Here is a 15,641-nt window from a genome sequence, read left to right as displayed (position 1 = left end):
GCAAGGTTCCGCGTTAGGAGTTACGGATCAAGAAAGGAATCTGGGTGTCGTCGTCGATGATACGCTGAAACCTTCTGCTCAGTGTGCTGCTGCGGCTAGGAAAGCGAATAGAATGTTGGGTGTTATTAGGAAGGGTATGGAGTCCAGGTGTGCGGATGTTATAATGCCGTTGTATCGCTCCATGGTGCGACCGCACCTGGAGTATTGTGTTCAGTACTGGTCTCCGTATCTCAAAAAAGATATAGTAGAATTGGAAAAGGTACAGCGAAGGGCGACGAAAATGATAGTGGGGATGGGATGACTTTCCTACGAAGAGAGGCTGAGAAGGCTAGGGCTTTTCAGCTTGGAGAAGAGACGGCTGAGGGGAGATATGATAGAAGTGTATAAAATAATGAGTGGAATGGATCGGGTGGATGTGAAGCGACTGTTCACGCTATCCAAAAATACTAGGACTAGAGGGCATGAGTTGAAGCTACAGTGTGGTAAATTTAAAACGAATCGGAGAAAATGTTTCTTCACCCAACGTGTAATTAGACTCTGGAATTCGTTGCCGGAGAACGTGGTACGGGCGGTTAGCTTGACGGAGTTTAAAAAGGGGTTAGATAGATTCCTAAAGGACAAGTCCATAGACCGCTATTAAATGGACTTGGAAAAATTCCGCATTTTTAGGTATAACTTGTCTGGAATGTTTTTACGTTTGGGGAGCGTGCCAGGTGCCCTTGACCTGGATTGGCCACTGTCGGTGACAGGATGCTGGGCTAGATGGACCTTTGGTCTTTCCCAGTATGGCACTACTTATGTACTTATGTATCCCACATTTCCCCACCTCTGCAGGTTCAATGTGGCTTACATTATACCGCAATGACAATTGTCATAAACGGAATGAGAAGAACAGAGTATTGTTTCAATTAAGGTACATAAGATATCAAGAAAATTAGAAGTAAAGAAATAGTTAATACATATCAGATATGCAAAATGTAGGTTAAAGTACTGTATAGCGTTAAATAATGACAGTATGATTAAAGTAACCAAATTAAGGAGTTCAATGTTGATTAGTTCTAATAAGTTCTAATACAGATGTGATAATGAGTCTTTTATGAAGGATTCTTATTATAAGTCTCGTTGAATAAGTTAGTTTTCAGTGACCTCCGGAAGGCTGTCAGATCGTGTGTTGTTTTTAAGGCATTCGGTAGTGCATTCCAACGTTGCGCGCAGATGTAGGAGAAGCTGGTTGCATATAATGATTTGTATTTAAGTCCCTTACAGTTAGGGTAATGGAGGTTTAAAAAAGTACGTGAAGAACGTTTTGTGTTTCTTGTTGGTAGGTCTATAAGGTCTGACATATAAATCGGGGCCTTTCCGTGGATGATTTTATGAGCCAGGGTGCAGATTTTGAATGTAATTCGGTCTGTTAGTGGGAGCCAGTGTAATTTTTTCTTAAGGGGTCTGGCGCTTTCATATTTCGCGTTTCCAAATTTGAGTCTGGCTGCAGTATTTTGGGCTGTCTGGAGTCTCTTAATAATTTTGCTTTACATCCGGCATAGATGGAATTGCAATAGTCCAAATGACTCAATACAAGTGATTGCACCAAATTACGGAATACCTCCCTTGGGAAGAAAGGTTTCACTCTTTTTAGTTTCCACATTGCATGGAACATCTTCTTTGTTACATTTTTCACATGACTGTCTAAAGTAAGGTTACAGTCAATTGTGACTCCCAGGAGTTTCAGGGTGTCTACAACAGGAAGAGTGTGATTTGGTATGTTTATGTTGCTGTAATTAGTTCTATTGTATTGCGATGAAAGGATAAGACATTGTGTCTTTTCTGCAGTAAGTTTCAATTGGACTGCATCCGCCCATGAATTCATTATTTGGAAGCTATGGTTGATTTTATTTGTGATTTCTGATGTAATTTTTAAACGGGATATATATCGTAACATCATCAGCATAAATGTATGGGTTTAAGCCTTGGTCGGATAGTGATTTGGCCAAGGGTAACATGATCAAATTAAAGAGGATTGGTGAAAGCGGCGATCCTTGAGGCACTCCACATTCAGGTTTTCATGGTGGTGATATAATCGATTTTGATATTACTTGGTAAGTTCTTGCAGTTGGGAAGCTACGGAACCAATTCAAAACATTTCCTCCAATTCAGAAATATTCCAGAATGTTCAGTAGAATATCATGGCTAACCATATCAAACTTGCTGGACATGTCGAATGGTAGGAGGCAGGGCCGTGCCAATACGGTAAGCGAGGTAAGCATGGCAGAGGGGCGCCGCCATTTGGGGGGCGCCGCCGCACCATGCTTACCTCCTCGCCCTCCCACTCCCATTGCCCAACTGCCCGCGCTCTCTTCTCTCCTGCAGCAAGATCCCTTTTTCTTTTTTTAATACTTTTAATTTTACCTCCGTCCGGCAGTGCAGCGTCAGTGCAGGAGGCGACGCTCCCGGTCTAGCCTTCCCCTTCGCTCATGTTCCGCCTTCTTCTGACATCATTTCCTTGACGTCAGAAGAAGGCGGAACATGAGCGAAGGGGAAGGCTAGACACGTCGGGAGCACCTCCTCCTGCACTGACGCTGCGCTGCTGGATGGTCACGGAGGTAAAATTAAAAGAAAAAAAAAGAAAGGGAATAGTTGCCGGAGAGTAGGGGAGAGAGAGGAGCATGCAAGGGCAGGGTTCATGGAAGGGAGAGAGAGGAATTGCTGGATAGGGTCAGGGATGAATGGAGGGGGCAAGGGACAGATGGGCATGGATTGATGGGAGGGTAGGGCTCAGGGAGAGAGGGGAATTGTTGGATAGGGATGAATGGAGGGGGCAGGGGACAGAGGGGCATGGATGGATATGGATTGCAGGGCAGGGAGAGAGGGGAATTGCTGGATAGGGTAAATGGAGGGGGCAGGGGACAGAGGAGCATGGATGGACATGGATTGCAGGGCAGGGCTCAGGGAGAGAGGGGAATTGCTGGATAGGGTGAATGGAGGGGGCAGGGGACAGAGGAGCATGGATTGCAGGGCAGGGCTCAGGGAGAGAGGGGAATTGCTGGATAGGGTGAATGGAGGGGGCAGGGGACAGAGGAGCATGGATGGGCAGGGCTCAGGGAGAGAGGGAAATTGCTGGATAGGGTCAGAGATGAATGGAGGGGGCAAGGGACAGATGGGCATGGATTGATGGGAGGGTAGGGCTCAGGGAGAGAGGGGAATTGTTGGATAGGGATGAATGGAGGGGGCAGGGGACAGAGGGGCATGGATGGATATGGATTGCAGAGCAGGGCTCAGGGAGAGAGGGGAATTGCTGGATAGGGTGAATGGAGGGGGCAGGGGACAGAGGAGCATGGATGGGCATGGATTGGGCGGGCAGGGCTCAGGGAGAGAGGGAAATTGCTGAATAGGGTCAGAGATGAATGGAGGGGGCAAGGGACAGATGGGCATGGATTGATGGGAGGGTAGGGCTCAGGGAGAGAGGGGAATTGCTGGATAGGGATGAATGGAGGGGGTAGGGGACAGATGGGCATGGATGGATATGGATTGCAGGGCAGGGCTCAGGGAGAGAGGAGAAATTGCTGGACATAAAGGGGAGGGAAGAGAGATGAAGGAGATGAAATGAGGGAAAAGGAAAAGAGGAGAAAATTTGCACATGGATGAAGAAAATAGGCAGAAGCTGAGGACCAGAAATGAAGAAGAAAGGAGGAAAGGAAAGAAATAAATGGAAAGGAAGCCCTGGAAACGGAGTTCAGAGGACAGATAGCCGCAGAATCAGATACTGGGCCAGCATGATCAGAAAAAGAAAGTCACCAGACAACAAAGGTAGAAAAAAAATCATTTTATTTTCATTTTAGTGTTTGGAATATGTCCACTTTGAGAATTTACATCTGCTATCTTATTTTGCAATGTATAGCAATTTGTTTCTAAGAATATTGCTGACAATTCCTGTCAGTGTGGTAAGTGGTGAGCGATCATTTTCACCGGGTTGGGGGGGGGGGGCAACTGATAGTCTGCAGGGGGACGCCACAGACCCTTGGCACGGCCCTGGTAGGAGGAGAACATTACTGCCAACTGCAACTGTTTGTTTGAATTTAGTTAGAAGTGTTATAAGTACTGTTTCAGTACTGTGGTTAGCATGGAATTCAGATTGAGATGCATGTAAAACTGAAAAATTGTTTAAATAATCGGTAAGTTGTTTAGTTAACTAGACTTTTCATTAGCTTTACTAGAAGAGGGATGGAAGCAACTGGGCGGTAGTTAGTTATATCATTTAATTTTTTCTTCAGGTCTTTGGGGATAGTAATATATTGCCTTTGTCCATAGGAAAACATCCATGTTGAAGCATGTAATTTAAGTAGGAGGTGAGGTCTGTTATGAAACGTTGAGGGGCAGTTTTTATTAAGTAACTGGAGCATGTGTCTAATTTGCAGTGGGACTTGGTAAATTTATTGATCACTTGGGTGATTGTTTCTTCCTTCAATAAATCGAAGTTTGTCCAGATTCGGTCAGCTGGATATTCATCAATGGCAGGGTCCAAACAGTAAATGAATTTTTCATAATCGGTTGAATTAAGTGGTAGGGTGGATCGTAGCTTGGTAATTTTCTTGTGAAAGTAAGTGCCTAATTCATTTGCTGATGGGGTATCTGTATTGGTTGTGGTAACCGGAGTGGTGTCAAGAAGACTATGTATGAATTGGAATAGCTTATGTGTATCCTTATATTCTGGCCCAATTTTGGATTTGTAGTATGACTTTTTATTTTGTCTAATTGTATATTTGTATTTTCTTAGCATTTGTTTCCATGCTTTAAATGTGCATTCATCTTCTTACTTGGGTTTTTAGTTTTTTCAAGTCATCATTAAACCAAGGTAGTGAACTATGTCTACGTGATGTTCTTGTTTGTGATGGTGCTATTGTGTCAAGTATGTTCCTGCATCTATTGTCCCAATTTAGGAGGTATTGATTGGAAGCTATTTGTACTGACCATTTGTTCATGTAGAACTGTTGCCAGAATAGTACTGGATCAATTTGGCCTCTTGCGGTGTAAGTTTTACGTTCTTGTTTCTGGACCAGATTTTTTCTCCGCCATTGTATGGATGAGTTTAATTTAAAGTGGTCTGACCATGGTATCTCAGACCATTTTATGTCTGTTAGTATAAAGGTTTGATCTAAAGAGAATTTGTGTGTGATGAGGTCAAGCTTGTGTCCTTTAGTATGCGTTGCTTGAGTACTAATCCAATTAAATTCCCATAGTTGGAGAAAGTCCTTGCATTCTTGAGTATTCTTTGCATTATGGTCTTCTAGGTGCAAGTTTATGGCCCCTAATATTAGAAGATTAGAATTAGATACACAGGCATTAGAAATGAAGTCCATGAATTGTGGTTGGCATTTTTGCCAATTTCCTGGTGGTCTGTAAAACAAAATAATGTTTAAATGGTCAAGCAAGGTGGAATGGTTTATACTAATGGAGGCAATTTCGAGTTGTGGTGTTAATTCGGCTTTAGTTGTTGCTGTAAGATAAGATTTGTAAATTAATGCAATGCCTCCTTCTCTCTTTCCCTTTCTCGACCAATGAGTAATTTTGTAGCTTGGTGGGCAAAGACCCAGCATTATTGGATAATTTTGAACATGAATCCAAGTTTCATTGATGATTACTAGATCTAGGTTGTCATCAGTAATCCAATCTGTTATTATAGTTGCTTTATTAACAGCAGATCTGGCATTTGTATATCCTAACTGGATTGTTTGGAAGAGATCAGTCAGGTTAGAGATTATGTTGATTTTTCTTAGATGTCTATTTGCTGATGGTGGAGGTTTGTTATATCCATTTTTTCTTTTATCTTGATGTTGTTCAAGTGAGGTGATGATTCCACCTCTAGTGGGAAAGACTTTGTTGAAATTCAAGCAAGATTGTGGAACCATGATTCTGATTGCATCATTCCCCCTTCTTCTGGGATTATCGTCCAAAGAACCATGGTGACTGGAGTGTTTTCTGACCCTCATCACACAGAATAAGGGGTCGCTTCTACATCCCAGTCTCTAGTCTCTGGCTCTTATTGCCTGGATGTTGAGAGCCTAGAATTCGCTTCCTTGGGTCTTTTGGACGGTGTCTCCTGGGTCTTGTTGGCTTCCAGGAAAGATTCCACTAAGAGGTGTTATTCTTTTAAATGGAGGATATTTGCCGTCTGGTGTGACAGCAAGGCTGTAGATCCCCTTTCTTGTCCTACACAGACCCTGCTTGAATGCCTTCTACTCTTATCAAAGTCTGGTCTTAAGACCAACTCCATAAGGGTTCATCTTAGTGCAATTAGTGCTTATCATCAACTTGTAGAAGGTAAGCCTATCTCTGGACAGCCTTTAGTTGTTCGCTTCAAGAGAAATTTGCTTTTGTCCACCAGTGTCATGGGATCTCAACGTTGTGCTCACCCAGCTGATCAAAGCTCCTTTTGAGCCACTGAATTCCTGGCATCTGAAGTACTTGACCTGGAAGGTCATTTTCTTGGTGGCTGTTATTTCAGCTGATAGGGTCAGTGAGCTTCAGGCCTTAGTAGTGGATGCACCTTGTACTAATTTTCATCACAACAGAGTAGTCCTCCACACTCATCCTAAGTTCCTGCTGAAAGTGGTGTCGGAGTTCCATCTGGACCAGTCGATTGTCTCGCCAACATTCTTTCCCCAACCTCATGCCCACCCTGGCGAAAGCAGCTTGCACATCTTGAACTGCAAGAGAGCGTTGGCCTTTTACATGGAGCAGATGAAGCCCTTCAAGCACTCCGCCCAGCTTTTTGTTTCTTTTAATCCCAAGAGGTTGGGGGTTGCCACTGGGAAACGCACCATATACAATTAGCTATCAGATTGCATTTCTTTTGCTTATGCCCAGGATGGGCTGACTTTGGGGTGTCATGTCACGACTCATAATGTCAGAGCCATGGCTGCATCAGTGGCCCATTGGAAGACAGCCTCCATTGGAGAGATTTGCAAGGCTGTGACGTGGTCTTCAGTCCACATATTTACATCTCAGTATTGCCTTGAGCAGGATACCCAACGCTACAGTCGGTTTGGGCGGGGTCTAGAATCCAACTCCGCCCTCCTAGGCCCATTTTATTCTGTTCCAGGCTGCACTTTCATCTTGTTTGTATATAGTTTCAGGTTAATCTGTGTTAAGTCCTCGCCGTTGCGAGGCCCAATTGACCAATATTTGTTGTAACATAGTAGATGACAGCAGAAAAAGACCTGCATGGTCCACCCAGTCTGCCCAACAAGATAAACTCACATGTGCCATTTTTTGTGTATACCTTACCTTGATTTGTACCTGTCTTTTTCAGGGCACAGACCGTATAAGTCTGCTCAGCACTATCCCCACCTCCCATCCACCAGCCCTGCTGCCTCCCACCACCGGCTAAGCTTCTTGGGATCCCTTCCTTCTGAGCAGGATTCCTTTATGTTTATCTCACGCATGTTTGAATTCCGTTACCGTTTTCCTCTCCACCACCTCCCGCGGGAGGGCATTCCAAGCATCCACCACTCTCTCCGTGAAAAAATACTTCCTGACATTTTTCTTGAGTCTGCCCCCCTTCAATCTCATTTCATGTCCTCTCGTTCTACCGCCTTCCCATCTCCGGAAAAGGGTTGTTTGCGGATTAATACGTTTCAAATATTTGAACGTCTGTATCATATCACTCCTGTTTCTCCTTTCCTCCAGGGTATACATGTTCAGATCAACAAGTCTCTCCTCATTCTTCTTGTAACGCAAATCCCATACCATTCTCGTAGCTTTTCTTTGCACCGCTTCCATTTTTTTAACATCCTTCACAAGATACGGCCTCCAAAACTGAACACAATACTCCAGGTGGGGCCTCACCAACGTCTTGTACAGGGGTATTAAAACCTCTTCTGCTGGTCACACCTCTCTCTATACAGCCTAGCAATCTTCTAGCTATGGCCACCGCCTTGCCACACTGTTTCGTTGCCTTCAGGTCCTCAGATACTATCACCCCAAGATCCCTCTCCCCGTCCGTACCTATCAGACTCTCCCCGCCTAACACATACGTCTCCCGTGGATTTCTACTCCCTAAGTGCATCACTTTGCATTTCTTCGCATTGAATTTTAATTGCCAAACGTTAGACCATTCTTCTAGCTTCCGCAGATCTTTTTTCATGCTTTCCACTCCCTCCGGAGTGTCCACTCTGTTGCAAATCTTGGTGTCATCCGCAAAAAGGCAAACTTTACCTTTTAAGCCTTCGGCAATATCACTCACAAATATATTGAATAGAATCGGCCCCAGCACCGATCCCTGAGGCACTCCACTACTGACCTTTCTCTTCTCCGAGCGAACTCCATTCACCACCACCCTCTGGCGTCTGCCCGTCAACCAGTTCCTAATCCAGTTCACCACTTTGGGTCCTATCTTCAGCCCGTCTAGTTTATTCAAGAGCCTCCTGTGGGGAACCGCGTCAAAAGTTTTACTGAAATCTAAGTAGATTACGTCCATAGCATGTCCTTGATTTAATTCTCCGGTCACCCAGTCAAAGAATTCAATGAGATTCGTTTGGCACGATTTCCCTTTGGTAAAACCATGTTGTCGCGGATCTTGCAACTTACTTGCTTCCAAGAAATTCACTATCCTTTCCTTCAGCATCGCTTCCAATACTTTTCCAATAATTGAAGTGAGGCTTACCGGCCTGTAGTTTCCAGCTTCTTCCCTATCACCACTTTTGTGAAGAGGGACCACCTCTGCCGTTCTCCAATCCCACGGAACCTCTCCCTTCTCCAAGGATTTATTAAACAGACTAGTAAAAAAGCCCCGTTTCTGATGCAAATGAAACGGGGGCTAGCAATGTTTTCTTTTGTGTGCATGTGGGAGTGTGTGTGTCCCTGCCCTCTGGCCTCTCTCCCCTCCCCCCTCTGAGTCCTTCACTGTTACAGAGCCAGCGATTTGATTTCGTGCTCTGCTGTTTTCCTTCAGTGACTGTGTTACAGAGAGGGCGGGGCAGACACTCATAGGGAAACCGGATATCTCGCCCCCTTCACACTTCCGGCTGGAGGCTTCATAGAACGTTGGTGTTGCTTTTTATATAGAGAGATCTTTAAGAGGACCTGCCAGAACCTCTCTGAGCTCCCTCAATATCCTGGGGTGGATCCCATCCGGTCTCACTGCTTTGTCCACCTTTAGATTTTTAAGTTGTTCATACACACTCTCTTCCTTGAACGGTGCTATATGCATTCCATTCTCACGTGTACTTTTGCCAGTCTACTGCTGTCCTGCTCCATGATTTTCTTCTGTGAAAACAGAACAAAAGTATCTATTTAGCAAATTTGCTTTTTCTTCATCATTATCTATATAGCGGTTCTCAGCATCTTTCAGTCTCACAATTCCCTTTTTAGTCTTCCTCCTTTCACTAATATACCTGAAGAAATTTTTGTTCTTCCGCTTGCGCTTTCGCCAGACGTATCTCTCTCTTGGCTTCTTTCAGTTTCCTCCGGTATTCCTCCCTGTGTTCCTCTTCTTGAGTCTTTCTGTATTTCAGGAACGCCAACTCTTTAGCCTTTATTTTCTCAGCCACTTGTTTGGAGAACCATATCGGTTTCCTTTTTCTCTTGCTTTTATTTACTCTCTTTACATAAAGGTTTGTGGCCCTATTTATAGCTTCTTTCAGCTTGTTTTGGGTGAGCCTGGATGCTAGGGATTCCCCACTTGTGAGACTGAGTAAGTCTGCTTGCCCTCGGAGAAAGTGAAGATACTTACCTGTAGTAGGTATTGTCCGAGGACAGCAGGTTTCTCATTCCCACAATCCCACCCACCTCTGATTGGAGTTGTCTAATTCCATGTTTTTATTTGTTTGTTTGTTGTTGGTTTTTTTTTTGCTTTTGTACTAAACTGAGGCTGTGCGTTCGCACAGCAGACAGGAAGGCATTCGCGCTGGAGGGGGGTTTGCGCTTCTAAAAGCTCTGGTGTTTTCTATAGCAGTGTTGCTGGGCCAGGCGATGCGGAATGCGTCTACCCACATGTGAGAATAAGAGGCCTGCTGTCCTTGGAGAATACTTGCTACAGGTAAATATCTTCGTTTTATCACTCACACTTAGACTACTGCAACTTGCTTCTCACAAATCTCCCATTAAGCCATCTGTCTCTCCTTCAATCCGTTCAAAATTCTGCTGCTCTACTTATATTCTGCCAGTCACTTTGCACATATTAGCTCTCTCTCTTCAAGTTACTTCATTGGCTTCCTATCCATTTCCTCATACAGTTGAAACTTCTCTTATTGACTTACAAGTGCATTCACTGTGCAGCTCCTCAGTACCTCTCCACTCTTATGTTTCACTACACTCCTCCCTGGGAACTCCGTTCATGGGGTAAATTTGTTCATCGGGTAAATTTGTCTTATCTGTACCCTCCTCCTCCACGCCATCTCCAGACTCTGTTCTTTTTATCTTGCTGCACCGTATGCCTGGAATAGACTTCCTGAGTCAGTGCATCAAGCTCCATCTCTGACCATATTCAAATCTAGGCTAAAAGCCCACCTTTTTGAGGCTGCTTTTAATTCCTAATGCATAATCATTTTCTGTTTTATTATTCCCACCATACGTAATTCCCTAATCCCTCATTTGTCCTGTTTGTCTTGATTAGATTGTAAGCTCGTGTCGAACAGGGACTGTCTATTTCATGTTTAGTGTACAGCGCTACTTATGTCTAGTAGTGCTATAGAAATCAGTAGTATAGTACTACTACTAGTAGTAGTAGTAAATAAACTTTTATGTTGTGAAAAGGGGCTATTTTTGAAATGAGTTGATTGCTAATTTACTATTCCTAATTTTGGCCAATATAACCATCAAATCCATTTTGTGCTTTTCCTCTTATATTTGGCTTAATTTGAGACAATCTGTATTGTGCTGAAATGCATACACAAGTAACGCATTAAACTCCAGCTGCTGGATTTTTATATTTTCCCTCTGGTATCCAAATAGCTATAAAAGTACTGGCTGTTTATTGTTGGCAGGTCAGATGAATGGGTGCTCAAAGGAATCTCAGGCTATATATATGGTCTTTGGATGAAAAAAACCTTTGGTGTCAATCAGTATCGGTACTGGATTAAAGAGGTGAGAACATCAAAATATTTTGGTACAGTGTTTTACTTTGAATTGTAATTACACATGCAAGTAGACTTGCATATTTATGGTGAAATGCAAGAGCCAAGTTCTGTTCAGTTTTAGTTTTTGTATAGTGCTGTGAGGGCTTTACAACTCATTGTTTCTCTGTCTCATCTGCCATTTCAACAGTGCTTTCCATTATGTAGTTTCCCATTTTTCTAGAACCTGTGGAAAAGTTGTGTCCATCAACCAGTAGGTGCAGATAGAAAATACTGAGGAGCTGGACTGGATGCCAAGAGAGATATGTCTGAGCTCAGTTTTCAGTTCTCAATGAACCCTAGCCTCTCAGTGATGTCAGACTACAGGAGATCTAGCAGATGTCATCTGAGTGTCTTCAGAGCTTGTTCTGGTGGACCATTTGATCCAATTTGACTCTTGAACTTCCATTCCAAATTTCGCAGCCTCCAAATGTTCTGATGACAGATGCATCTCTCCTAGGGTGGGGAGCTCCTGTAGATGGGCTTCACACTCAAGATGCCTGGTCCCTCCATGAAACAGGTCTTCAGATCAGTCTGCTCTGGGTGATCTGGAATGCTCTAAAGGCTTTCAGTGATTGTCCATCCAAATTGTGCTCATTCAAACAGACAACCAGGTTGCAGTGTATTACACCAACAAGCAGAGGGGCACCTGATCACACCCTCTGTGTCAAGAGGCTGTCTGAATGTGGTCTTCTGCTTGCCAACACGGTATGTTCCTGCGGACCACTTATCTGGTGAGCAAAAACAACAGTCTGGCCGACAGGTTGAGCAGGGTTATGCAACCACATGAGTGGTCTCTCAACATGGGCATCGTCCATGAGATCTTCAGAGTGTGGGGCACCCCCTCAGTGGATTCTTTTTGCCACTCAGCTGAATCACAAAGTCTCTTAGTTCTGTTCCAGACTGCAGGCTCAAGACAGAAAAGCGTTGGATGCCTTCCTCCTATATTTGGGGACAGGTCTTCTGTATGTGTATCCTCCCACTCCTCTTGTGGGGAAGACTTTGCTGAAACTCAGGCAAGACCGTGATCTTGATCACACCTTACTGGCCACAGCAGATCTGGTTCCCTCTTCTTCTGGAGTTATCCTCCAAAGAACCTTAGAGATTGGAGTGTTTTCCGACCATCGTCACTCAGAATGAGGAATCTCTTCTGCATCCCAACCTTCAGTCTCTGGCCCTCAGGGCCTGGATGTTGAGAGCCTAGGTTTTGCTTCTTTGGGTCTGTGGGAGAGTGTCTCCCGGGTCTTGCTGGCTTCCAGGAAAGATTTCATTAAGAGGTGTTATGCTTTCAAATGGAGGAGGTTTGCCGTCTGGTGTGAGGGCAAGGCCCTAGATCCTATTTTCTTCCCTACACAGACCCTGCTTGAATACCTTCTACACCTCTCTGAGTCTGGTCTCAAGACCAACTCCGTAAGGGTTCACGTCCATGCAATTAGTGCTTATCACCATGTAAAGGGTAAGCCCATCTCTTGGCAACCTGTAGTTCGTTCGCTTCATGAGAGATTTGTTTTTGTCAAAGCCCCCGTCATACCTTGCCCTGTGTCATGAGACCTCAGTGTTGTTCTCACCCTGCTGATGAAAGCTCCTTTCATGCCACTGACTTCCTGCCATCTAAAGTACTTGACCTGGAAGGTCATTTTCTTGGTGGCTATTACTTCAGCTTGTAGGGTCAGTTAGCTTCAGGCCTTAGTAGTGGATGCACCTTATACTAAGTTTCATCACAACAGAGTAGTCCTCTGCACGCTAAGTTCCTACTGAAGGCTGTGTCGGAGTTCCATCTTGCCAACATTTTTTCACCGACCTCATCCCCATCCTGGCGAGAGCTCCTTGCACACCTTGGATTGCAAGAGAGCACTGGCCTATTACATGGAGCGGACAAGGCCCCACAGACAGTCCACCCAGATTTTTGTTTCTTTTGATCCCAACAGGATGGGGATCGCCATCGAGAAACACACAAGTCTCAGGCAGATTGCTTTTCTTTCAGTTATGCCCAGACTGGGCTGATCTTGGAGGGTCATGTCAAGGTCCCCAATATCAGAGCCATGGCTTGGTCGGTAGCCCACTTGCAGTCAGCCTCCATTGAAGAAATTTGAAAGGCTGTGACGTGGTCTTCAGTTCACACATTCACATCTCATTGTTACTTGGAGCAAGATACCCGAAGCGACCATCGGTTTGGGCAGACAGTGTTGCAGAATCTGTTTTGGGTCTAGAATCCAACTCCACCTCCCCCCCTGCGTAGGCTCGTTTTATACTGTTCCAGGCTGCACTCTCAGTTTGTATATAGTTTCAGGTTGATCTGAGTTATGTCCTCACTGTTACGAGGCCCAATTGACCAATGTTTGTTGTTTTTGGTGAGCCTGGATGCTAGGGATTTCCCACTTATGAGAATAAATAGGTCTGCTTGTTCTCGGAGAAAGCGAAGAGGCTTACCTGTAGCAGATATTCTCCAAGTACAGCAGGCCTTATAGTCTCACAATCCCTTCCACCTCCCCTAGGAGTTGTCTTCTATTATTTTATTTTTTCATGCTGTAGTATTTAACTGTGATAACCGGGCACTCGTGCATGCATGGTGGAGCATGTCTCGCACTCCACAGAGCTCTCTAAAGCTAGTTATAAGCTCTGGACTGGGCACTGCGGCGCTGTGTTACCCGCTTGTGGGAATATAAGACCTGCTGTCCTCGGAGAATACCTGCTACAGGTAAGTATCTTAAATGAGAATTTGGCGTGAATTGAGAAGAGAGAGAAAATTCAGAAGAAAGGAGCAGCAAAAAAAGAAAGCATGATCTAGTGGACTTAAGATGAGCTAGTCTTGGGCCAGGGAGGAACAAACGATATTGATGGAACGAAGGAGTTGGGTTGACGAGTGAGATTTGCTAGATAAGGAGATAGACCTATTCTAAAAGCTTTAAAGGTGAGTGTAAGGAGTTTGACATTTATTTGTTGTTCCACAGGAAGCCAATGGTGCACTATAGTCCAAATTTAGAGGAGTGGTATTGTGGAGATATTTTTAAAGAATATTTTTATGCATTAACCCTATAAAGTGCAGTTTTCAGAGATTTACTCAGGTAAATTCATTGACTGAAAATTATGCACCCTTTCCGTGTATAAAAAGTACAATGGTGATCATCAATACATAATTTTACAGTACCTGTTGGAAACATATGTAGGGTTAGGTCACGTGAAAGATGAATACTGAAGGCAACAACTCTTGTTGTTTCACATTTTCAAAACACGTGCTTCAGTTATAACAGAAACCCACAAAAGAAGAGGCAGATCATTGCAGTTACTTTTTCCCTAGGCAGTTTTCGAATGGAAAATATGCTCAAACTTTTCCTTTGAGAGCCGGTGCAAAATCCATAGGTAAAAGTATGAATGTGCTTTTCAACAAACTGTGGAGATTTGAAAATTACTCGGTTACCCATAATTTATTTTGAAAACATTTTTTTTTTTTTTAATGTAATTGGATTTTGTAAAGTTCCTTAAAATATTTTTTATGTAGTAGTATAATAATAGTTCTCTGAGGACAAGCAGGCTGCTTGTTCTCACATGTGGATCGGCGTCCACCGTGGTCCAGGAACGGAGCATTTTTCCCAGCAAAAATCCATAAAGCCTTTGTGACAGCTTCCGGAGCGTGAGGGACTCGCACCGCGCATGCGCGGCCATCTTCCTGCTCGCGCGCGTCCGTTCCCGCCTCAGTTTTTCTTTTTCCCTGGAGGAGAGTGGCTGCGTGTTGGTCTCTCTCCCTCATGCCCAGAGAAAAGCTTCGGCGTCTTTACGCTCTTTATTTGCGCTTTCTTTTTGTTTTAGGTTGCCTCTTTTGTCTTTTTCTTTTTCCAGTTTAAAAACAAACAAACAAAAAACCTTATATACTTATTTTTTTCCCCCTTTTTAAGTTTCCTTTCGCTTTCGTCGCGGCCTTCTTAGGCTGCGCGTACGCGGTTCTCATTTTGTGCCTCTCTGTTGGCACAGTTGAACCTTTTGATTTCAACGCCGTGAGGAGTACCAGTGATGTGCTTCGAGCGAAGGCAAAGAAGCATCATCATTGGTCTCCTTCAAGGCACGGTACCGGGATCTCCAGGTCGTCGAGGGATTCGGCACCCGAGAAGCATCGACGCCGGGAGGACCACTCACCCTCCATACAAGAGGTGTCGGTGCGTCGATCCTCGGACAGCCCAGTACCGCCTCCCAGGCCTCCACAGATTCTGATGCCGACTTCTCCACCGACCCCACAGCGTTCCTTGACAGCGACTAGATGAGCGCATCCGAGCCATTCTTCCAGGCCTTCTGGAGGGGCTGCTGCGTCAGTCTGCTCCAGTACCAGGGGTGCTTGAGCCCTCGATACCGTCGATGGAAGTGGCAGCTGCCTCGAGGCCTGTGGTACGGTCCCTGATGCCTGTACCGCTTGCAGCATCGGCCTCGGCTGCCACCCAGGTCGACTCCCAGTCGATGTTGCTGGAGGCAGCTTCATCGCCTCCGGCATGGGAGTCGACTTCTCAGCATCGCCATCGAGGACGGGGTTCCTCGGCGTCGAGA

General features: G+C 44.7%; 1 protein-coding gene across 1 annotated transcript in view; it reads left to right on the top strand.

Moving 5' to 3' along the window:
* Positions 1–15,641, top strand: part of TAF2 (TATA-box binding protein associated factor 2) — a 377,955-nt gene that overhangs the window by 116,570 nt on the left and 245,744 nt on the right. Inside the window, exon 9 of the mRNA XM_030218511.1 lies at positions 10,980–11,079. Coding sequence (XP_030074371.1) covers positions 10,980–11,079 — 100 coding nt within the window. The remainder of the gene's footprint in view (positions 1–10,979; positions 11,080–15,641) is intronic.

Source organism: Microcaecilia unicolor, chromosome 1 (assembly GCF_901765095.1).
Source record: "Microcaecilia unicolor chromosome 1, aMicUni1.1, whole genome shotgun sequence".
Lineage (NCBI taxonomy): Eukaryota > Metazoa > Chordata > Amphibia > Gymnophiona > Siphonopidae > Microcaecilia > Microcaecilia unicolor.
This window is presented reverse-complemented; position numbering and strand designations above follow the sequence as displayed.